Source organism: Chlamydomonas reinhardtii, chromosome 6, assembly GCF_000002595.2.
Source record: "Chlamydomonas reinhardtii strain CC-503 cw92 mt+ chromosome 6, whole genome shotgun sequence".
Lineage (NCBI taxonomy): Eukaryota > Viridiplantae > Chlorophyta > Chlorophyceae > Chlamydomonadales > Chlamydomonadaceae > Chlamydomonas > Chlamydomonas reinhardtii.
In genome coordinates this window covers 8,743,454-8,765,136 of record NC_057009.1, presented here as the reverse complement: position 1 = coordinate 8,765,136, position 21,683 = coordinate 8,743,454, and the positions used below count along the sequence as shown (strand labels likewise).

At 67.4% G+C, this 21,683-nt stretch overlaps 3 protein-coding genes across 4 annotated transcripts in view; all 3 read left to right on the top strand.

Moving 5' to 3' along the window:
• Positions 1 to 11,537, top strand: part of CHLRE_06g309951v5 (uncharacterized protein) — a 31,227-nt gene extending 19,690 nt beyond the window's left edge. The window contains exons 26-30 of the mRNA XM_043063774.1: positions 82 to 3,780; positions 3,900 to 4,216; positions 4,386 to 8,044; positions 8,179 to 8,426; positions 8,558 to 11,537. Of these exons, the coding sequence (XP_042924480.1) occupies positions 82 to 3,780; positions 3,900 to 4,216; positions 4,386 to 8,044; positions 8,179 to 8,426; positions 8,558 to 10,546 (9,912 nt within the window). The 3' untranslated portion in view covers positions 10,547 to 11,537. The remainder of the gene's footprint in view (positions 1 to 81; positions 3,781 to 3,899; positions 4,217 to 4,385; positions 8,045 to 8,178; positions 8,427 to 8,557) is intronic.
• A 1,243-nt stretch (positions 11,538 to 12,780) lies between these two features.
• CHLRE_06g309900v5 (uncharacterized protein) lies at positions 12,781 to 17,926 on the top strand. Its single transcript, XM_043063773.1, has 6 exons — positions 12,781 to 13,201; positions 13,260 to 13,637; positions 13,876 to 14,185; positions 14,459 to 15,123; positions 15,499 to 15,805; positions 16,185 to 17,926. The coding sequence occupies exons 1-6, from the start codon at positions 13,075 to 13,077 to the stop codon at positions 17,182 to 17,184; spliced, it is 2,787 nt and encodes a 928-aa protein (XP_042924479.1). The 5' UTR covers positions 12,781 to 13,074; the 3' UTR covers positions 17,185 to 17,926.
• A 1,214-nt stretch (positions 17,927 to 19,140) lies between these two features.
• Positions 19,141 to 20,979, top strand: CHLRE_06g309850v5 (uncharacterized protein). 2 transcript variants are annotated; one of them, XM_043063772.1, is made up of 3 exons: positions 19,141 to 19,253; positions 19,435 to 19,690; positions 19,987 to 20,979. In XM_043063772.1, the coding sequence occupies exons 1-3, from the start codon at positions 19,196 to 19,198 to the stop codon at positions 19,988 to 19,990; spliced, it is 318 nt and encodes a 105-aa protein (XP_042924478.1). In that variant the 5' UTR covers positions 19,141 to 19,195; the 3' UTR covers positions 19,991 to 20,979. The 2 variants fall into 2 exon arrangements, with proteins under 2 accessions (XP_042924478.1, XP_001691201.2); XM_001691149.2 differs by having other exon boundaries at positions 19,141 to 19,690.
• The last annotated feature ends 704 nt before the right edge of the window (positions 20,980 to 21,683 follow it).

Below are 21,683 nucleotides of genomic sequence, written 5' to 3'. Positions count from 1 at the left end.
TCGCCCAACTAGCTCCCACGCCCGCCGCCCTCACCTCAACCGGTGCCGCCGATCCCTCCGCTTCGCTCGCGCTGCACGCAGGTGAACGCCACGCGGAGCCGCGGCTTCCTGGTGGGCCAGCTGCAGCGCTTCGGTGTGGACCTGAAGGACGTCCGCTCCGCCAACGTCAGCAGCCTGGCGCTGGTCAACACCAACACTGACGAGGGGCAGTACGCCATCAATGCCGACTTCTGCATCTGCATGATCAACGTCACGCTGGAGTTCACCACCGGCCTGCAAGTCAACTACACGGTGCCAGAGGTGTTTGAGATCTTTGAGCCGGACAACTTCCCGCCGCCGCCGGGCAGGTTGCGGCCGCCGCCTGTGCCGCCCTCGCCGCCGCCTAGCCCCGCGCCGCGGCCGCCCAGCCCACCTGCGCCACCGCCGCCCAGCCCTGGTCCCAGCCCGCCGCCTGCGCCACCGGACCCGCCCAGCCCGCCTCCCACGCCGCCCTCCCCACCGCAGCCCCCCAGCCCGCCCCCGCCTCCCAGCCCCGCGCCCACGCCGCCCTCGCCGCCCGCGCCGCCGCCAGTCCCGCCATCACCGGCGCCTCCTCGGCCGCCAGCTCCGCCCACGCCCCCCAGCCCGCCTGCTCCTCCCTCACCCCCGCTTCCCCCACCCAGCCCCGGCCCGCCGCCGGGCAACGGCAATGCCGGCCGCCGCCTGATCGACGGCACGCCCGCCGTTGCGCCTGCCATTGCGCCAGCCAATCGGGTCTGGTCCTGGGGCGATGACTATGAGATGGGCGCGGTCTGGTCGCCGCCGCCGCCGCTGCAGCGCCTGTTCAACCAGTTGCGCCGCTCCATGTCGGAGCCGGGTGCTGCTGCTGGCGCTGGTGCCGACGTGTCCGACTATGACGACGACGGCGATGGCGAGGCGGACTGGGCGCCCGTGCCGCCAGCCGACTACGAGGAGGAGGACCCCGAGCAGGACGTGATGGTGGTGAGCGCCGCCGGCACACACGGCCCGGGGGACAGCGACGACAACCCGCTGCCGTGGGGCCTGTCCGCGGCCGCATGGGGCGGCCCCGCCGTGGCGGGCGTGGCGCGCAAGGCCAGCGGTGCTGCTGGCGGAGGTAGTGGCGGGGCGCAGTCGGCGCCCGCGCCTGCTCCGTCCGTGCCTGTGCCGTCCTACCTGCACACCGCGCTGATGCACGCCTCAGCGCCCTCCGAGGCGACCGGGCCCATCGACCCGCTGCTCAGCGGCGCGGGCGGCCCCGGTTCTGCCGGAGCTGGCGCCAGTGCCGCCGGCGCCCCCTTGGCTAACACACTGGCGGCGGTGCTGGGTGCCGGGGAGATCACGGCAGCTTCGTCGCTGTCCATCGGCGCGCGCATCTGGCAGCTGCATGTGAAGCCCGCGCTGCAAAAGCAACAAGCCGCCGCCGCGCTGGCTGCACAGGCAGGCCCGCACCAGGGACTGCTGCCAGTGGCCACAGCTTTGTACGAGCCGTTTGGCGGCTTTGGTGGCGGTGCCGACACCGGCGCCTCTGGCCTGCTGGGCGCCGCCGCCGCCCATCCCGCCGCCGGCTCCAATGGCGCCGGCGGCGGCCTGGTGGGGCAAGTAGTGCGCGGCGATGCCGCCAAGCTGCGTGCAAGTGTGGGCGTGCTGGGCAAGGTGTTCACACGCGAAGGCGAGCAGTGGGACCTGCCCGGCAGCGGAGCGCTGCGCCGTGCTGCGCTCGAGGAGGCCAGTCGCGCCGAGACCGCTGCCGCCGCTTCCGACCCCGCCGCCTCTGCTGCCGCCTCCGTGGCAGCAGCCGCGATAGGTCCACGCAAGGGCCAGGGCAAAGGCTCGGTTGGTCATGCTGCAACGGTTGAGGCGGCCGTGGCAATGTTCTCGCCAGCGGCGCTGTCGCTGGTGACGGCCGACAGCCACCTCGACCCCCGCACCATTAAGGGCGGCCCCGTCGGCGGCCTGGCTGACGACTTCAACCTGCATGAGCTTATGGGCTCCGCCAAGCCCCAGCCTGCTGCCAAGACCGATGATGCAGATGCCGGCGCCGACGAGCCCAGCCGCCGCACGGTGGTCCGGACGCTGCTGTCGGAGCAGCTGGTGCCGGCGCTGGCAGAGATCAGTCGCCGCCTAGAGCAGAGCCAGCGCGAGCTGGACGCCATCCGCCTGTCGCCCACCGCGCTGGGCGTGGTGGAGCAGGTGGGCCGTCACGGCCGCAGCCGGCGGCGCCTGCTGCAGACCACCAGCGGCTCCGTGGCCAACCAGACTGCCTCGTGCGCGCCCGCCATCAACGCCACCAACCTGGCCACCAACTGCACGGCGCCGCCGCCCACCACCACCGACATGTACCTGGCCGTGACGCTGTCGCTCATCGCCGACATCGACAACGTCAACCGCGCGCTGTCCGCCAACATGACAAACTCCACCGACACCATCTCCGTGCTGGACGAGAAGTTCACGGCCACGGACGTCAAGTACGAGTCGCAGTACGTGGCCTACAAGAACCTGGCCACCACGTACCTGTCCGCGCTGGAGAATCGCACCAACACCGTGATCCTGAACCTGGCCGCGCTGGCGGCGGCCGACGCCACCAACAGCATGCTGCTGAGCGCGTTGGCGGGGCTGCTCAAGGGCGCAGTGACCAGCGCGGCAGAGGAGGCGGACCGGCTGGGCATCACCACGGCCATGCTGGTGGACGGGCTGGGCTTGAGCGAGGAGAACTGGTTCTTCGAGAGCTACCAGCAATGCCTCATCCAGCGCAGCGGCAGCGGCACCACCTACAACTTTACCATCAACCGGGAGCAGCAGGCGGCGCTGCGCTACGACCTGGAGACCGGCCGTGTGGCCGCGCCGCCGCCGCCGCCGCCTGCAAGGGCGGGCTTCACGCTGCTGCAGGCCACGCAGATGGGCCGCGGCCGCAGCCTGCTGGGCTGGGGCAGCGAGCTGCTCTCCGCAGCAGCAGCCGGCGCCGGCCTGGGCTGGGCCGGGCTCGGGCCGGCGGACCCGCAGGACGACTCGGCCGCCTCCGCCGCCACCGGCAGCGGCTACCACGCGGTGCGCGACCGGCGGCTGCAAACCGGCACCGTGCCCAGCACCGTGTCGGCGGAGCTGCCGCAGGGCCTCACGCCGCGGCTGCAGTACGGCGGCTACGAGCTGGAGGTGGCGGCCGGCCGCCCGCCCGCCGGCCTGACCGTCACCTACGACTCGCGCGGCATCCCCGAGCGCCGCCGCACCGCCGGCGCGCGCGGCAACCGCGTGGTGGGCGGGCTGATGCTGCATCAGGTGCGGCGGCGGCTGGACCAGGTGGTGCTGGGCCGCGACTCGGAGGCGTGCCAGTCCAAGTTCGGACCGTTGCGCGCCGAGTGCGTGCGCTCCAAGTACAGCACCAAGAACCTGCAGGACCTGGGCGGCATCGGCGAGGACCCCGTCTTCGACCGCTCCTCCTCCATCTACTCCCCTGACGTGGCCGGCCGCGCTTGGGCCTACTACAACTTCTCGGAGGGCAACTCGGAGATCAGCACACTCAAGCTGCCCTTCGGCTTCACGCACTACCCGGTGCCGGGGCTGCCGGACGGCTACCCCGTGTTCTTCGACACGCGGCTGGGCGCCGACCGCGCGCGCAAGCTGCTGACGTATCTGGAGGACGGCCGCTACCTCAGCCCCATCTTCAGCTCCGAGCTGCGGCTGCGGCTGCTGGTGTACAATCCCGACGCGCACGTGTTTGGCTACCTGCGCGCCGCGTGGGATTGGGGCGGCGATGGTGTGGTGCGGCTGCGGCAATGGATCGCGGTGCGTGGCTGGGATCTGGTGGGGGGCTGCTGACGACCTGTTTGCCTGGCGCCTTGACACTCGCTTGTGTGCCGCGCTTTGGCCTAACCCTGCCTTGGCCCCGTCCCCTCCACCTGCAGGCCATCCCCGCCACGGACTACGGCAAGTTCATCAGCGAGCACCAGTACTACATGTTCATACCCGACTGGATCATGGTGCTGTTCATCCTGCTGCACCTGGCCTCCACGCTGCTGGACTGCGTGCGCGCGCTACAGCACCAGCGCCTGCTGCAGCGCGCCACCGAGGGCGAGCCGCTGGCTGGCCTCACCGCCGACGAGCTGTTCCGGCGCAAGCGGCGCGTCAAGAAGCGCTACACCTGGCGCATGACGCCGTTCTGGGTGGCGTGGGAGGTGGCGTCCTGCCTGATCCAGATCGCGGCGCTGGTGGTGTTGTACTGGTGCGTGGCCGTGCGCAGGATGCCGCATTGCATCCTGTTGGGTGTGGGTGTATGTGTGTGCGTGTGTGTGTGTGTATGTGTGTGTGTGTATTGCGTGGGCTCACACACGCTAGACGCGCTGCCTACTCGCTCAGTGCTCACTGATTCCGCTTTATCTTCTGTTTTGCAGGTTCGTTTTTGTGGCCAGTCCCGGCATCCCCACCGCCACCACGTATGACGTCTATGACGCCGACGTAAATGCGCCCGCGCGCTTCTTCATGATCAACAAGGACGAGCGCGGCTGGAACCCCTACCTGGCCTCCGTGCTGCAGGCCTTCCAGACGCGCTCCGACCTCAAGCCCACCAACGACACCATCGACCTGGCCGCCACCGCCGCCGCTATGGCGCCGCCGTCCATGCCGCCGCGCGGCGGCGACTACCGCTGGCTGCTGCCAGACGACGTCAGCGGGCTGCATGCGCTGGGCGACATGTACTCCTACCTGGACAACATGGAGTACCTGTGGAACCTGTACTTTGTGCTGCAGAGCCTGGTGCTGCTGATGCTCATGGTGCGGCTGATGCACTACGTCTCCTTCCAGCCGCACCTGGCCGTCATCGGCGGCGCCATCGCGCGCGCCATTCCCATGCTGCTGTACTGGGCGGTGATCGCCGGCATGGTGGTGGTGATGCTGCTCATGCTCAACATCATTGCATTCGGCGATCGGCTGGAGCAGCTGTCCACCATCTCCGGCTCCGCCTACGCGGTGGCGCGCTGGCTGCTCATTAAGCACAGCGACCGGGGCAACCGCGCCACCATCACCGAGATGCTGAACGACAACACCGTCATCCTGAACGGCGGCGAGAGCCTGGTGGCGGCGCTGGTGCGCGGCCTGGGCGCCATCTTCATCCTGTTCGTGCTGTACGCGTTCGTGTTCGCCATCCTGCTGCGGCAGCAGCGCATGCTGCGCCGCTGGCGCCACGCCGCGCCCACGGTGGGCGAGGACCTGCGGCACATGTTCCGCTGGTGGGTGCAGCGCTCCTGGCGCGACGCGCCCTCCAACAAGCGCCTGGACCTCACCATCGACTGGGTCACGCGGCCCGAGGTGCGCTACACCTGGGCCTACAGCGTGCTCTACAGCGCCGTCGTGCGCGGCGTGGCAGCGGTGGCGGGCGGAACCGCGCTGGCCAAGCGCCACCCCACGCAGCACCAAGCCGTCACCGAGCGCGCCGTGCTGCTGCCCGGCGGCCCGCCCGGCTTCAACTCGCCGGACGAGCCCGACCCGCGATACTGCCCGCGCTACAACCTGCGCGCGATGATGATGGTGTTTGAGGAGCTGCTGCTCGTCAACAAGGAGCTGCGCCGCGAGTTGTTTTTCTTCATGCAGACCAACAACGAGGACGGCCGCACCAAGCGCATGAAGGCCATGGGCGCGCCGCGCCGCGCCGCCGCCGCCGCCGCGGTGAACGACGCGTCCGCACGCGCCATGGCTGACAGCCTGGCCAGCCTGCTGCTGGAGCGGTTCGGCAAGCGCGTGCCGCGCCGCGCCGCGCGCAGCTTCGACGAGATGATGCACCAGCTGCGCAAGCGGCTGGGCACGCCCGCGGGCGGCAGCGGCAGCGCCGACGGCTCCGAGTTCAGCGGCTCGCTGGACGGCGGCAGCGCCCGCGGCGGGGACAGCGAGAACAGCGACGACGACATGCTGCCCACGGGCGTGCGCGTGGGCAGCCTGAAGCACCGCGGCTATGGCGTGCACAACCAGCAGACCGTGCACGACCTTCAGCTGCAGGCGGCGGTGCAGACCGCCATGCGCAACATCCACACCATCCGCGAGAACATGGGCCGCGAGCTGGGCGATGACCCGCAGCTGCTGGCCACACTGTTCGTGGCGCAGTTCGCGGGCCAGATCCCCGAGCCCGAGCGCCGCCCTCCCGGCGTGCGCCCCTCGCTCTACCGCCAGCGCGTGCAGCAGGCCGGCAGCGGCAACAGCCTGGTCAACGTGGGAGCCGGCAGCGCGCCCGCGCCGGCAGCGCCCGGCGGCCCGCCACGCCCTGGCCGCAGCCGGCTGGGCGGCGCGGCGATGATGGGGCAGTCACCGCAGGCCGCGCCGGCGCCGACTCAGGGCCCGGTGGCTGCAGTGCTGGACACCAACACGCCCGAGGGCATGCTGACCAAGGCGCTGCAGGCCATGCTGGCACCACCCTCCACCACCGCCAACGCTGCCGTGTCTGCCGACGGCACGGTGCCCGCCGAGGCCGAGGCCAGCAGCGCCTCCGTCACCGACGGCGCGCCACGCGCCCGGCCCCGGCCCAAGGGCGCCAAGAGCCGTGCCCGCTTCGCCGCTGACCTGGAGATCCCTGGTAACACCACCAGCACCGCCGGTGAGGAGGCGCCAGCCTCTCCCGGCGTCGCCAGCCCAGGGGCCGTGGGCAGCCCCAGCGGCCGCCACAACTCTGTCAGCGGTCAGCTGGGCGGCTCTCGCACGGCGCGCAGCATGCTGCCGCGGCACCTGCAGCCCGAGCCGCGTGCCGCCAGCTTCGCGCACCCCGCGCCTGCCACGCTGGGCTCTCTGGGCCAGCTGGGCAGTCCCAGCAGCGTGCGCTCCAGCCGCAGCATGGTCATGCCGGCCGGGTCCGGCTCAGCCTACTTCACGCCCTCCGCGTCCATGGGCGGCGCCGCCGGCGCTGCCACTGCGCCGGGCGGCCCCACCGCCAGCACAGGCGGCACCGACAGTGGTGCCGCGCCGCAACCCGAGCCGCTCACCATCCGGCGGCCGCAGATTCATAAGATGCGCTCCTTGGGCGCCGCGGCCGCCGTGGCCGGACGCATGCGTAGCTTCGTGAGCGGCGCGCCCGGCGAGATCACGCCGGCTTCTCCCACAGGCGCGACGTCCATGTCGGCGGCCGCCGCCGCTGCCAGCCTCATCACGTCGCCCGGCTCCTACGGCCGCAGCGGCGGCAGCACCAGCATGGCGCGGAGCGGCGTGGCCACGCCCCGCGGCGACCTGGTGTCGGCTCAGATCTCGGCCCTGCCGCTGGACGGCACCATCATCTTCGCCACCTCGGCGGCGGTGGTGCAGCGCCTCACCAGCCACGTGCTGCAGCTGCTGCGTGAGCTGCGCGGCGTGCAGGCGGACGCGGACGCCATGCTGCGCAGCACCCTGGTCCTCATCGAGCGCCTGTCCGCCGGCAGCGTGCCCTTCCCGCGCCGCGCCGCGCGCATGGTGCCCGGCGTGATGGGCTCGCCCGCCAGCAGCCCGCCCGTGTCGCCGCAGAACGAGAAGCCGCCGGGATGGGAGGACGCGGCGGTGGCGCGTGTGGCCGCCGCCAACGCCGCCGCCGCGGCGCAGCGCGCTGCGGTGGGCACAGCCAGCCCGCGCCTGGGCTCCTCGCTGCGGGTGCGTGTGGAGGATGGCGCTGGCGGCGCGGCGCACGGCCACGGTGCGGCGGGCGCGAACGTGGACGACGGCGAGGACATGCTCCCGCTGCCGCCGCCGCCCGCCCTGCGCGGCGTCGACAGCTACACCGCCAGCCCTCGCAGCCTGGCGGCGCTGCAGGCGGCGCGCGGCGCGGCCGGACCCTTGTCCGGCCTGCTCACGCCGCCCACGCCCACGCCCGAAGCCTCCCCCGAGAAGGCTTTGCCGCCGGCTGCTGCCAAGTCAGCGGAACCGGCGCAGGCTGAGGAGGCGCCTGCGGGCGAGTCGCGCGTAGTGTCCCGCGCCGCTTCGCAGGCAGGCATGAAGCCGGTGGATGAGATGCGCGAGGTGGAGCCGGAGCCGGAGCTAGTCACCTTTATGGTGCAGTCAGGCATGAAGAGCCGCGCCGCAGGCGATGCCGCTGCGCTGGCAGCGGGTACGTTGGGCACGATTGTGTAGATTGCGGGCGAACTTGTCAAGCCTTGTGCATGTTGGGTTGGGTGCAACATTGCTGCCCCACGCTGCACGTGTGTACTCACGTGTCTTTCTCTACCTGCCCTTTTTGTGCAGCCGCGCTGGCCGCCGAGGAGGATGAGCGGCGCGAGCGCGAGGCTCTGGCGGCGTCCGAGGGCCTGGACAGCCTGGCGCCGCCGCCCGGCACCAGCAGCAGCAGCGGCCAGGTGCATGTGCCGGCGCCGTATGGCCCGGTGGAGTACGGCGCTGCGCCGCACATTGCGCGGCTGGAGATGGCCGGCATGCGCCCCAGCAGCGGAGCCAGCCAGTCGTCGGACCCGGCCATTAAGGTTCTATCGCCAGCGGTGAGTGCCGGGCGGGTGGTGCTAGATACCTAGCAACGTGGCAGCTGGCGTGTTGCGGCCGCCTGTGAGATATGACTCTTGCGACGTATCTGACATGAGTCCTCGACCCGTGTCCTCCCTTGACACAACAGAGCGAGGCCCACCGCCGCGCCAGCACGCCCAAGTCGTCGCACGGCTCACGCGTGGGCTCGCCGCTGCTACCCACCGAGGCCATCCGGCGGCTGTCGCCCGAGACCTCCAACCTCAGCCGCCCGGGCTCCGCTGCTGTCGTGGACGCCGCCCCAGCGCGCGAGGCGCCGGAGGAGGCGAGCGCGAGGCGCAACCTGCCCCTGCCCTCGCCCCAGGGCGGCTCGCGCCCTGCCTCCGTGCAGCGTGACGAGCAAGGTGTGGAGGTTCTGGCACTGCCGGACACCGTGCCTGAGGGCCAGGAGGCGGAGGCGGGCGGCCCGATGGACGAACCGGTGCAGGGCGAGGGCGAGGAGGGCGAGCACGGCGCCCTGGAGGCGTCCCGCTCCCTGGGCCGCCAGCCCAGCCGCATCGCCTTCTCCGAGTCGTCCATGCGCGTGCGGGCCGAGGACCAGGAGGAGGACGACGAGCTGGACGAGCCGCCCTCGGCCACGGCTGCTGCGGGTGCTGGGCCTGCGCAAGCATCGGAGCCACAGGCGCCGCCGCGCGCCGGCTACATCCCGCCGCCCTCGCGCGAGCCGGCCATGCAGTCGGAGCCGCTGGAGGGCACGCGGCCCATGCGGCCCTCTCGCTCCGTGCGGCTGGTGGGTGTGCCGCCGCCGCCACCGCCCGGCGGCGTGCCCGCGCCTGTCCGCCGCCGCGCCCTGGCGTCTCAGGCCAGCCTGGCCGGCACCACGTCTCAGGCCAGCCTGGGCGCCGAGGCCAGCACTGGCGAGGGCCTGGTGGCGCCGCCGCAGGTGCTCACGCCCGAGGAGGCGCTGTCGGTCATCTCGCAGGCGCTGGGCACCAGTGCACCCAGGCCCATCGGCAAGCCCGCCACGCGCCACGTGCAGCTCCCGCCCGACGTCGAGCGGCGCCAGTCGCAGCTGGCCAAGCAGCAGGAGCTGCTGGCGGCGGCGCAGGCGGCTGTCGCGATGCGCCGCATGGCTTCCAACGCCAACAGCCGCGTTGGCAGCCGCGCAACCAGCTTCTCCGCGGCCGCCGCGCCCGGCGCCGCGGGCCTGGGCTTGCAGTCCATGGACTCGACCGGCTCCGGCGCCGCCACGGACGCACCTGGCGGCGGCGCAGGCCCCAGCACTTCATCTGCCATTCCGCCGCCGCCCGGTCGCGCCGCGGCCTCACCGCTGCGCCCCGGCCGCCGCGCGCTGCTGGCGTCGGCGCAGTCCGGCGCCGGCTTCGGCCTGGACGCGGCGCCGGGCGAGGAGCCCAGCAACGCCGTCCAGATGGCTGCTGCGGCTCTGGAGCGCAAGCAGGCGGAGGAGGCGGCCAGCAAGGCCTACGTTGACGAGCTGATGAACCGCATGCGCAGCGGCATGTCCGCCACCGGGGAGCGCCTGGCGCTGTCCGGGCGCCTGGGCTCCGCCGCCGGGCCCTCGGGCGCCGCAAGCCCTGCCTTGGGCGCCGCCGGGGGCGGCAGCCGGCAGGACAGCCTGGCCGGCGAGGTTAGCCGCGGCAGCGCCGGCCTGCTGCAGCAGGATTCGCTGTCGGGCACGATGCAGCTGCGCCCGTCCGGGTCCATTGTGGCGCCGCGTGGTGCGCCGCCCATGGCGGCGTTCGGCTCGCTGCGCAAGCCGGGCACCGGCCGCAGCAGCCTCAACCTGCCGCCCATGTCGCCGCTGGGCGCCACGCCGGCTGCCACTGGCAGCGGCGAGGGCGCCGGCAGCGGGCTGGGCCCCATCGTGCCGCCGCCGCCGCTGTTTACCAATGCCCCCGGTCGGCCGCAGCGTGTGAGCCAGCTGATGGGCCAGGGCTCGCAGGGCAGCTTCGGCGCCGGGAGCCCCTCGGCGGCCCGCTCCGCGGCGGCGCAGGCGCAACTGTCAGCGTTCACTGGGGACCTGGATGTGGAGGACTTTGACCTGGACTCGTTCGGATCCATGAGGCGAGCGCCCGCCGGCCCCACACCCAAGCGCCGTCAGGCTGGAGACGACGAGTAGGCACCGCGCCGTGCTTAGGCACGTGTCAGGTGCTGAGCGCGCGTAAGCTCCAGTGAGTGGAGCACAAGCGGAAGCTTGTGTGCGCGCAGTCATATGAGTGTACTATGTTGTTTACGTATTTTGTCGTGTGAATGGCGTGCATGGTTGGTTATATACGCGAGGTGTGTCGGTGTGGGGTGTTCGGGTGTGTGTCTTTGTGCTTGGTTGCAGTAAACTGGTGTGATGACATTGTGCGTCTCTAATGACGTGGGAGGCGTGACCAGGCCCACACATGTGCATGGTCATCATTCATTGATTCGCGCCGCCGCAACCGGCCCCGCCAGCGTTGTGTAGGCCGGCAATAAACGGGATTTTGCTGTGGTTGTTCGCTGAAGGCACGTGGTTGCCTCGGACACCTTGTGACTTTTGGCTGATGTGAAGCAGGCTTTGGGGACACAGGGTTGCGTACGTGCAGTGCTGACGTGCGTGCTGTGTCGCCAGGCCGCACCAGCTTGATCGATGCTGGTCGCGCAGCTCACCGGATACTATGACATTGCATGACACGAAACTCTGATACGGTAGACGAGGCGCTTCCGGCCGGCTGCAGATGAAGCGTGTCCGGGCATGGCTTACTTGGTGTAGGAGAGGGAAAGCGAACCCACTTGATTGGCCCCCGTGCAAGCACGGGCCGGGCACTGGCTACAGCACCTGGGGTGTTGGACTGGTTGGCGCGTTGCGCGGGTCATCCGAGCTTAGTGTTTGAGAATGCGGGCCGCTTGAAGCGCTGACCTGGTGACGCAGTGCGTGCAGGCCCCTACGCCATTTTGCTCAAACAAAGAATGAGAGCGTTCAGTAAGTGATGTTGCACCTTGGCATCAGCTGCAAAAGCTGATGCAAGACGTGTGTGCACAGAACAGGCGTGCTGGGGTGCGGACCCACCCACAACAAGGATTTGCGATGATATTCATGCGTGCCACGCACGAGTATACTATAAGTGTAAGCGTGTTTCTTGGTCTAAACCACTATAATCCGCGTGTTCGTGGGTTCCATGCATTGCGTCGTGTTACAATTTGTGAGGGCGGCGGAGAGGGTACCTGCAAGCAGAGAACGGCGGTCTTCGTGCGGGGTTGGGAGGGCCAGCCCGAACCGCCGTGTAGCCACGCAAAGATACAGCGTAGCCAGGGACGACGGCGTCAGTACTGACAGAACGAAACTCGCAAAGTGGCGAGCGCGACACCGCGCTCCGCGACTTAACCGGGCCCACCGCCCATGCCGCGCATGGGCCCCAACCAACAAACACACACACGCCACGCCCCTCCGGGGCCCACAACTGTGCACACTCCGAGCGCAGGAAACCTTGGTTTCCGACGACTCGCTGCGCTCGAGCGGAAACCATCAGGTTACTGGGCTAGGGGAGCAGGAGCGGGTCAGCAGGTTGAGTAGCCAACTAGCCCCAATCGCAGCGTGCTTGGGCTGTTGCCGCTCCGTGCGGCCTCACCAACCGACCAACGTCACCAAGGTTTCCGCACACTCACTACGGTCGGCAGCGCGCCCAGAGCTCGCTGACGCCAAATGGTGGGTAATGCCGGACGAGGGCGTGGCGGCCGTGGCCGCCCCGCAAGGGCTTTGGGCAAGACGAGCCTGAAAGTGCTCCACATCGCGGCCCCACCGACAAGACGGGTGACATAAAGCAGACAGCCAGTAAGGCGAAGTCCGTGGTGCGTCTGCGCCAGGCAGTGAAGGAGGTGATGGAGGCGAAGCCGTGAAGGCGGCGGCGGCGAAGGACGTGGACGAGGAGCGAGGTTTTGCGAAGTGTGGAGGGGTTGCGAGCAGGGGAGGGTATCGTGCTGAGTTTCAGGGCTTGCATCTTCGGGTAGCGGCAAGAAGCGGGCCCCAATGTAGCCCCTAGGGCGAGAAAGATTGGGCGATTCCGGTGGTGCATTTTCGCCGCGTTCGCAGCGCATACAGTCCCCGAATCTCGCCAACTACCCCTGCCCGGATGCCCCCCTTCCCGCCTGCGGCGGCGGCCCACCCCTGGAAGATGCAAGCCCTGCTCAGTTTACATTGGTTTACATTGTGTTTCGCAGGAGGAGGGGACTTAGCTGTGCCTGCCGGTTTTCCGGCGAACGACGGATTGGAACACTGCACTCCAAGCCCGCCCAGCGGAGGGCCCCTCAACACGCCTCAGTGGGCCCATCCGTGCATGCAGGGTGCCATCCCGACGTGGCCACAGCACCGGCCCTATTGTTTACCTCGTCAGTCGCTCCATTCCAAATCAGGAAGCGACCTCCGTTTTAGAAATACACTGCCAGCTCGTTGCCAATTCCGCTACTTCACTCCTGTCACTTACTTACACCACCTCTCCTTGCCAAACCGAAAGCATTATTAAATAGCTACTCAACACATTGCATTTGGCTTGCGCTTCGAGAGCGTCGTCTTTGACAACGTCGGGGCCTTACCGCGCACCATTTACACCACCGAGCACAGCATATTGTAGCTTCAACATTCTGCGGAGGCTTGAGCCTTCGCGGCGGGCGTCCGCAGGCTCAATGCGGCCCGCTCGCCCAGCCTTTCCTCTGGCGCTGGCGCTGGCACTTTTAGCTTTCGTGATACGCGCTGGGGCTACACTTGGAGTGGGAATCACCGAACCTGTCTTGAACAAGCCTTTGCCTTCAGGTGTGTAATTTGAAGCCAGCTTCTTGGGACTGGGGGTCTCACATGTGCCCACGCGCAGGCTTCCGCGTTACATGTTTTGATGGCCAGGAGTTGATTTTCACCAATGACAACTACACGAACGGAGTCCTCGTGGCAGCGGATGCGTACGCCTACCCGGTGGGGCAGTGCCGCCGCTGCCCGGCGGGCACGGCGACTATGGACGGGTTTCGCTGCATCCCCTGCCCTTCGGGGTACTGGAGTGACGAGGGGGCCCGGGAATGCATCCCATGCCCGGTGGGCACCATCACTGTGTCGACGCCAAAGGGCACGTCAGGGCCTAGCCGGACGTACGACCAAATACAGCGGCTGAACGCGGGCGCTGGCTCCTGTCGCAAGTGCCCGCCCGGCTACTTCCAGCCAGCGCTGGCAGGGACCGTGTGTCTACCGTGCCCTAGTGGTGAGTTTGCACTTGCGCAAGGCGGCTTAGCGGGGCCGCTGAGGGGAGGGACGGGTTTATAGTGCGGGTCGGTGGCCGGCTGGGTGTTGTTGGGCTGGCTGGGCTACTGGGTCCTGCTCTTGTTCGGCAGACCGAGAAGGCGGCCGGCGCAGAAACCCTTGAGCCTGTGCAAGGCGACAGAGCTACAAACTACACCATTATCACTCCCCGGATGTTGCCCCACTCCCAACTCCTCCAGGCTTCACGTCCACGCTGGGCGCGGAGGGGTGCTCGCCGTGCCAGGAGGGCACCTTCCACGGCGACGGCTGGCAGCTGGCGGCCAACGGCGCGTACGGCGCCCGCGGCATGCGCAACGCCAGCGGCGGCACGGGCGGCAGGGAGGCCAGTGTGGTGGAGCTGGCTGATATCACCGGCATCGTGCCCACCGCGGGTGTGGAGTACACGGTGCTTCCCAACACCTGCATCGCCTGCCCGCGCAACACCTACCAGCCGCTCAAGGCGCAGGCCGCCACCGGCAGCCTGGGACTGGGCGCGTTCAGCGCCTGCAGGTGGGGCGCACGTGTGTGTAGGAGGGTGGGTGAGTCGGACGGGCACCGGTGTAGGCCGAGCAGGAAAGCAGGGATGGCACCCAAAAGGTTTGGGGCGCTGCTCGTAGCGTGTGCCGCAGCCTTTGCATCTGAGACGGATGGTTTGTTACTGGGGAACCCTGCCTGGGGTGCATGCACATACGGCACTGAGAATGCTACGGACGAGTGGTTTGCCGGCCGGCCGCTGACTCTTTGCCGTCCCCCCCCCCCACCCACCCACCTGCTGCCCCAAAGGCGCTGCGAGGACGGCTGGTGGTCGCCGCCCGGCTCCGCCTACTGCCAGCCCTGCCCCGCCGGCTCCTACCGCAACTCCTACTTCGACGGCACCGTCCAGCTGTCCAACGCCGCCCAGAGCCTCACCTACAACCTGGCCAACGAGACGGCGCCCAACACGCTCGCCTCGTGCTTCCTGTGCCCCAAGGGCACCTTTGCACCCGACCCCGGCGCCTCTGTGTGCCAGCCCTGCCCCGCCGGCACGCACGCCGCCGCCACCGGCTCCACCGGCTGCAACCGCTGCGGCGCCGGCACCAACTCCCTGTACGGCCTGCGCGGGCAGCAGCTGTCCTGGCAGTCCAACATCGCCACCGGCCCCACCGCCGCCTACTACACCTACACCATCTCCGGCTTCGACAAGGCGCTGTACGTGGGCGGCGGCGCGGCGCCCGGCAACCGCAGCGCCTGGCGGCTGCTGCGCAACGCCACCACCGAGGACCGCAACTTCTGGCTGGCGGGCAAGGGCGAGCCGTGCGCCTACAACCTGCCCGGCTACTACACGGACGTGGAGGGGCTGCCGGTGCAGCTGCCCTGCAAGCCCGGGTACTTCTCGCCGGAGCCCTACACCGACAAGACCAAGTGCTTCACCTGCACCTTCGGCACCTTCAACGAGGAGTTCGCGCAGCGTGAGTGCTGGCGGCAACGGTGGCGTTGTTGATTGGGGTGGTGATTGGGAGGGTTGTAAATACCAACCCAAACTAAACCAAAGCAAGCTAAATTAGCGGAGCACAGGCAGAGGCGTTAGTTGCAAGCCATAATATTTACGGGAGGGCGCCAAGGCGTCGTGGACCAGCAGGATGAGAGGCGCCGGCGATAAATGTCGCCGCCCGGGCTCGGTGGCGCGCACAACAGCACAGAACAGGCACGCGGTGACGACAACCAAAACCCACGGCTTACCTGGCGGCCAAGGGGATCAAGGCGTGGGTGCAGACGCAGGCATGTGTAGACGCTTGGTCACTCCAACCTTCTGCCTCCCCACATGCCCAACCTCATTCCCGCAGCCATCTGCAAGGCCTGCTGGCCGGGCTCCTTCGCCAGCCAGCGCGCCATGACCAAGTGCGAGATCACGCTGCCCGGCTACTTCACCAACCCCAACCCCGTGGCGCGCAACGCCACCTACGACCTCACGGTGCTCACCACCACCGCGCCCAACATGACGGAGCTGGTGGCGGGCCAGTCCGCGCCCACGCCCTGCGGCCTGGGCTACTACCAGCCCGAGTACGAGAAGAGCTACTGCCTGGCGTGCGCCAACGGCACGTACGCGGACGTGGTGGGGCTGCGCACGTGCAAGGACTGCCAGGCGGGCAGGTGCGTGCGTGCGTGCGGTGATGGTCTCGGGCATGTGGATTGGGCGGGCGGGAGCGGGGCGGGAGGCATGTTTGGAGGTCGGGTGCGTGAACGCACGCAGCCACAGGGGATGGGGCCTGGGCCTACTCCGTCCTGGTCAGCACCGCGGTCTGGGACCTGCTGGCAACCTCGCTGCTCCCAAACCCTGCTCTTATTGATTCCATGCGAGCTGCCGCGTTCCACCACATATCCCCCCTTCCATGTGTCTCTAACGGAATGGTGTAATCACCCCAAACCCCCGCACGCACACACACACACACACACACACACACACACACACACACACACACACACACACACACACACACACACACACACACACACACACACGCACACACAGGTACCAGCCCTCCACGGGCCAGGCGACCTGCTTCCAGTGCGACATGGGCTGGTACTCGGACTACGGCTCCGACCGCTGCACGCGCTGCCCCGCCGGCTGGATCACGCCCGCGGCCGGCACCGCGCGCTGCAGCCGCTGCAAGGCGGGCTTCTACGCGGACAAGCCCATCGGCGCCACCGCCTGCCGCTCCTGCCCGCGCGGCTACTACGGCCCCTACGAGGCAGCCTACAGCGCGGACGGCTTCACGCCGGAGGGCCCTCGCGGCTGCTTCAAGTGCAACTTTGACACCTACACCAACCGCGGCGCGATGACGTACTGCAACAACTGCACCGACCTGCTGCTGAGCACCGGCAACGCGGTGCCCACCTGCACCGAGACCACGGGCGCAATGCGCTGCAAGCCCTGCTCCATGCTCATCAACCGCGTCGAGAACCGCACCACCATATTCGTGCCGCCGCCGCCCAACCCCTCGCCGCCGCCGCCGCTGCCGCCATCACCGCCCCCACCCAGTCCTCCGCCGCCAAGCCCCAGGCCCCCCAGCCCCCGGCCACCCAGCCCCCGCCCGCCGTCACCCGCTCCGCCCAGTCCCTTCCCGCCCTCGCCCAGGCCGCCCTCACCGGCGCCGCCGAGCCCTCGACCACCATCACCGGCGCCACCGACGCCGCCGCCCTCGCCACCGCCTCCCGGCAACCCCGCGCTGCCGGCTGGTCAGGGCGTGTACGTGGCTGGCGACAACCCCGCGGGGCGCCGGCGGCGACTCATGATGGGCGGAGCTGCTTCCGGCGAGCAGGACCAGGAGCAGGATGAAATGGAGGTGACGGATGAGGCTATGTTGGCGGAGCGGTTGCGGGCGCGGCAGCTGCACCAGTCGCAACAGCAGCAACGACAACAGCGGCCCCTGGAGCTGGAGGACCTGGCGGAGGAGGCGGAGCTGTTGCGGCTCATGGCACAGCTGCCGCAAGAAGAGCGCGGGACTGGCGGGCATGCCGGCGGCGCGTGAGGGCTTAGGTTCAGGTTTGTGGCCGGGCGGTCTTTGCGTCGGCGCTGGGGCGCCACGGTGTTAGATTGTTAGTGGTGCGGTCGTGAAGGCTTGTGGAGGACCATCCTGAGCAAGCGGCTGTGATGCCGCGCACAAGCTGCAAAAGCTTGGTTGCGCGGATGTAGATGCCCGAGTCGCATGGCGGCCCTTGCAGCGGCGGCCTGGGCCCTGAAACTTGTGGGCCGGTGCAGTGGTGGCAGTGCGTGGCTGGCAAAGCCAGGCTGTGAGAACATGGAGGCTTGTGGCCGCATGACTGACACACATGGGGATGCGATGCGTGCGGTCGTGGGTGGGAGCGGACTTGGGACCAGAGCTGAAGGTTAGACAGGGCTGTGCTTCATGTGATTCTTGACAGTGATGACTACTATGACACTAGGGAGTGTTTAAATGCATATTCATCCACGTATATGCCGTGCCATCAAGGAGCCTTTTGGCGCATTCGGGACTCCCAGAGATACGGCAGACGATGCACATGTGATACAGGGAGAGGTTGTTCCTCCCCAGCGTTGGGCCTGCGCTAGCAGCGAGCGGTGAACGGGCGATGATGGTGAAGGGAGTGCTGATATGTACCGTATGCTTGCCGCCAGAGTGGCACATGTAAATGCGAGAGCTATCAACGAGATGGGGAGGATGTTAAGCAGTGTGAAGCAGGGGCACATGACTGCCTACTCTCGTGCCGCCTGCAAGCCCACTCCGCCTTCCGCTCTGGTCTATGTACGCATTAGTTCCGCAACACTCGTCAATGTACTTGTCATACAGACTTGCGATGCGCGTCTGAGGCTTACTTGTGGGAGGGAGTGGGACCGCGGCGCACACCACGGCACATTCCCGTGACCACACGCACTTAGTCGGCATGTGCTGAGCAAAGGGCAGTCGGATCCGGAAGCAGGTGCCCCCCTATTACAGAAGCTATCCCGCCCCAACCCCGGGCGAAAGCAGTCCGGTGCAAACACGGTTCGGAGGCAAGTGCTGACCTCCCCAGGTGCGGACAAGGGCCTCCGAGGGCGGGAGAGCCCTGGAGACCCAACCCCCGCACGTACTCGTAACGGAGGGATGACATGAGCGGTTTTGGCTGCTCTCATCCAGCTCCGGTGGATTAGCCGTGGGCTAACTTCAAGGCAACGGCTGTAAAGCTTGGGTGAGCTCGGGGCAAAGCACGCTGGGTCGCCGGCCAACCTGGATTAGCCGGCGGCCCACTCAGGATTAGCGGGCGACTCACTCGGATTAGCCACCGGCCCACCCAGGATAAGCCGGCGGTTGACCTGGATTAGTCGCCGGCCAACCCAGGTTAGCCCCGGGCCCACCCGCGGTGAGGCCCGCAGCCCCTCCCAAGCAGATTAACTGCACCCAGGTTAGCCTCCACCGGAGCTCGCTCCGCTAACTTCGAGGTCCTGATAGAGGGGGCGTGTCATCCCTTGGGAGGTCGGGGGTTCTGAACTTACAGATTTTGAGGAGGGCGGGTGGCGCAGGGTGCTACCCTCAGGCGCGGGTGAGCGCTGATGCCGCAGGGTGACTGCGAAGGCGACCACGTGTTACTGGAAAGGCATGATGTAAACTGATTTCCACCCTGAACCACGATCATGACCGAGCGTACAGGGCTGCTGCAGTGAGGGGTGGTCAGGGATTGCGGTAATTGTCGGGGTTGTTGGGGCAAAATGGTGGGAATCGGGGTGGCTGGGGTTCTGGCCGCCGAGTGCCAATGAAGGCCAGGGTGGCACCGAGTTTACCGGAGTGGCACGCTAGTTGTAGCATCGCAATTGTAGCGGGTGTGCCACTCCAAGTGGCTGATAGAGGTTACATGTGGGACGACAGCCGTGGACTAAGCCAGGGCCCCAAAAACGTGCGAGACACGCACGCTCACCCGAGGAGAGATCCCCGAATGACCCCCATGCTCCTCGCCTCCGGAGAGGGGAGGAACCCCAGGCCCGGCTCACCGCAAACGCTAGCGCTGCTCACCCAAGTGGCATTACAGATGCTGCTGCTCGGCGTGGCACGGTGCATCGCGAGGCATAGCTGGGAGCATCCCGAAGGTTAGCTGCTTTGGTGGTGCTTATAATCACACATGTAGCTTTAGGTACCACGGTTGCGTTGCCCTGCCCTTCGTCGGCGATCGACTGGTTCTATCGCTAAGGGCCATGTCCACTGATTCTGACAAGACGGTTAAGGACGTTCTTCTCATTAATGCTGCCATTTCTTCTCTGTTCGCCGTAGGCATGGCAACGGCCTTTTCGGCCGGCATGTATGTTCAGGAGAGGCTGACCGCCGCGCAGCAGGCGACCGCGAACGAGACAGCGGAGCGCGTCAAGGCGGACGCGCAGGAGGCAGCAAAGCGCGCCCAGCTCGAGGCGCGCACGGAGCGCCGCTTCGTCGACATGCTCGTGCATTCCGACTACGAAGGATGGCGAACGCACCTCGGCGAGCGGCTCACAGCGAGCGGCAAGGAGCGGCTGACGGAGAGCGAGGACAAGTGGGTGCCCGAGCGCATGGGTGGTTCTGTAGGCTGCTGGAGGCGCCCACGGGTGTTGGAAGGAGCCTTGAGTCCCCCACGCAACCTTGAGTCCCCCATATCCACGGTTCCTTGGAAGATGCACAGCGAGGTACCTCGTGTTTGGGCTTCCAATTGCCCTACGCGGCGCGCAGGCATGGCCGCGTGGTGATGACTGGATTCGTGAGCCGGGGTGTAGTGAAAGCTTGCGGTCAGCTTGTTCCAATAGTCCCCGCCCACCTGTATGCCATCGTTGCCGCCTTGCCTGCATTATGCAGGTGAGACGCCGCCAGGAATGTTGGAGGCGCGCGGCCTATCCCTCCCGCTGCGCCGCAAGCGTGTGTGCCTGGTGGCATCCAGCTGCGTGCACGCCTGCTTGCGTGTGGCGGCCGCAGACTGCAACGTGCTGCTGGGTGGAGGCGGCAGCGGCTGCCGGCGAGCTTATGTGGCAGCAGCTGGAGACGGAGCCCTTTGGCGGCAGCTGCAGCAGTTAGGCCGGTCTTGGGGCTAGAGCAGGGTGTGGGGGCTGGGGCGGGGGTGGCGGCATAAGGACTCGGTCAGATTATGTTTTCGGACTGAATCTTCGCAATTATTAAACAAAAGTAGTTTTCCAACGAATGTGGATCCACTTGCGGAGGCTGCACACTGAGCAGGTAAACGTTCTGGACAGTTTTGTTGTAGATCGTGCCATGGCTACCCGGGCACATCAGGCCCAAGTGCCCCGTGCGCCACGCAGACTAGACGGCCGGCGTCTTCCGCTCTGACATTCGCTTGCCGCAGCAACAGCGTGCCATTGTTTGGAGCATAGAGAGCTTGGGTAGATGGCACATTGTGGTTGTACAAGAGCCCACAGAGGCTGTGAGAGTTGGTACATCAACAGGGCATGTTGTTTGGCACAATGTGGGCACCATGCTCTTCTAGAAACGACTGATGCATTCGTCGGTGCTGGTGCAAGGAGGGTAAATGCATGTACTGACATGTGGTAACGGTCCAACGGACTCACGGCATCACTGTCGGGCTTCCACGCATTCGGGTATCGGTCGGTGCGTACAGATGGGCGCAGGGGCCAAGGTCCTCGCCATCAGGGTGTGTGCATGTTGACGTGCTGGTTGCCTGGATCTGCCCTCTGCAATCTGCATGCGCCCGTCCTTCAGCGGGTATGCAAATGCCTTGCGCGACAAGATATCTACAGCCAGGAAGCACCGGTACACGCCGCCATTGCTCTTTTTGTATCGTGGCATTGTCTGTGCACTCTGTAAAATGTCTGGCCGCTCTGACAGTGACTCTGAGGGTGAGAGGCCGCGTCCCGAAGGGGGGGAGCAAAGCCCCCCAGAATCACCCCTGTCCGTGGCTGGCTGGCTAGCGTTCCCATCAAGTATCATGCTGGCGCAAACGACCACTGCTAGGTATTAGTATTTGCTATTGCCTATTGCATGTCAATAAACGGCAGGGAAGATTCAGGTGGCGCAGCGCATTCGGCTGCTCGTCTTCGACACAACAGGAGACGTAACGTTACGTTAGGGCACATACAGAGTATGCATTTGTGCTCATTTGTGCAGGTGTGCTCAAAGTGCGGGCGGCGCTTGCTCGACAACGGGCAGCGCTGCCTGCAAGTTATGATTCCGTTTGGTGCCCGCGACGTCCAAGTCAGGAGTTTCTGGCCCGGCGCCCAGTCGCACGGCTGCCGAGCTGCGCGGAGCGCTGCAACATGATCGATGGGATGGAGGCCAGCCAGCCAGCCACACCGCTGGTGTGGCCCAAGCCATATCGTGCCGCGTGTAATGACCTGGTCTACCGCAGTTGCGTGTAGGCACCAAGTATGGCGCTGACGGCCCCATGCATGGGTGCCTGCATCTGGATGTGGGGGTCTGGACTTGGCTTGCAGCTGGAAACTTGTGTGGCTGCACCCCACCGCTGGCCGAGTATGCCCTGCGCGTCCCACACTGCCACACAGCCCAGTAGCCCACCCGGACTT

Bases quoted from the DNA above. Each gene is read 5' to 3' on its own strand.
- CHLRE_06g309900v5 (XM_043063773.1), top strand. From the start codon at position 13,075: ATGCGGCCCGCTCGCCCAGCCTTTCCTCTGGCGCTGGCGCTGGCACTT. The intron at 15,124-15,498 runs GTGAGTGCTGGC...TCATTCCCGCAG, and splicing joins CAACGAGGAGTTCGCGCAGC to CCATCTGCAAGGCCTGCTGG. The intron at 15,806-16,184 runs GTGCGTGCGTGC...ACGCACACACAG, and splicing joins AAGGACTGCCAGGCGGGCAG to GTACCAGCCCTCCACGGGCC.
- CHLRE_06g309850v5 (XM_043063772.1), top strand. From the start codon at position 19,196: ATGCTGCTGCTCGGCGTGGCACGGTGCATCGCGAGGCATAGCTGGGAG. The intron at 19,254-19,434 runs GTTAGCTGCTTT...TGTTCGCCGTAG, and splicing joins TAGCTGGGAGCATCCCGAAG to GCATGGCAACGGCCTTTTCG.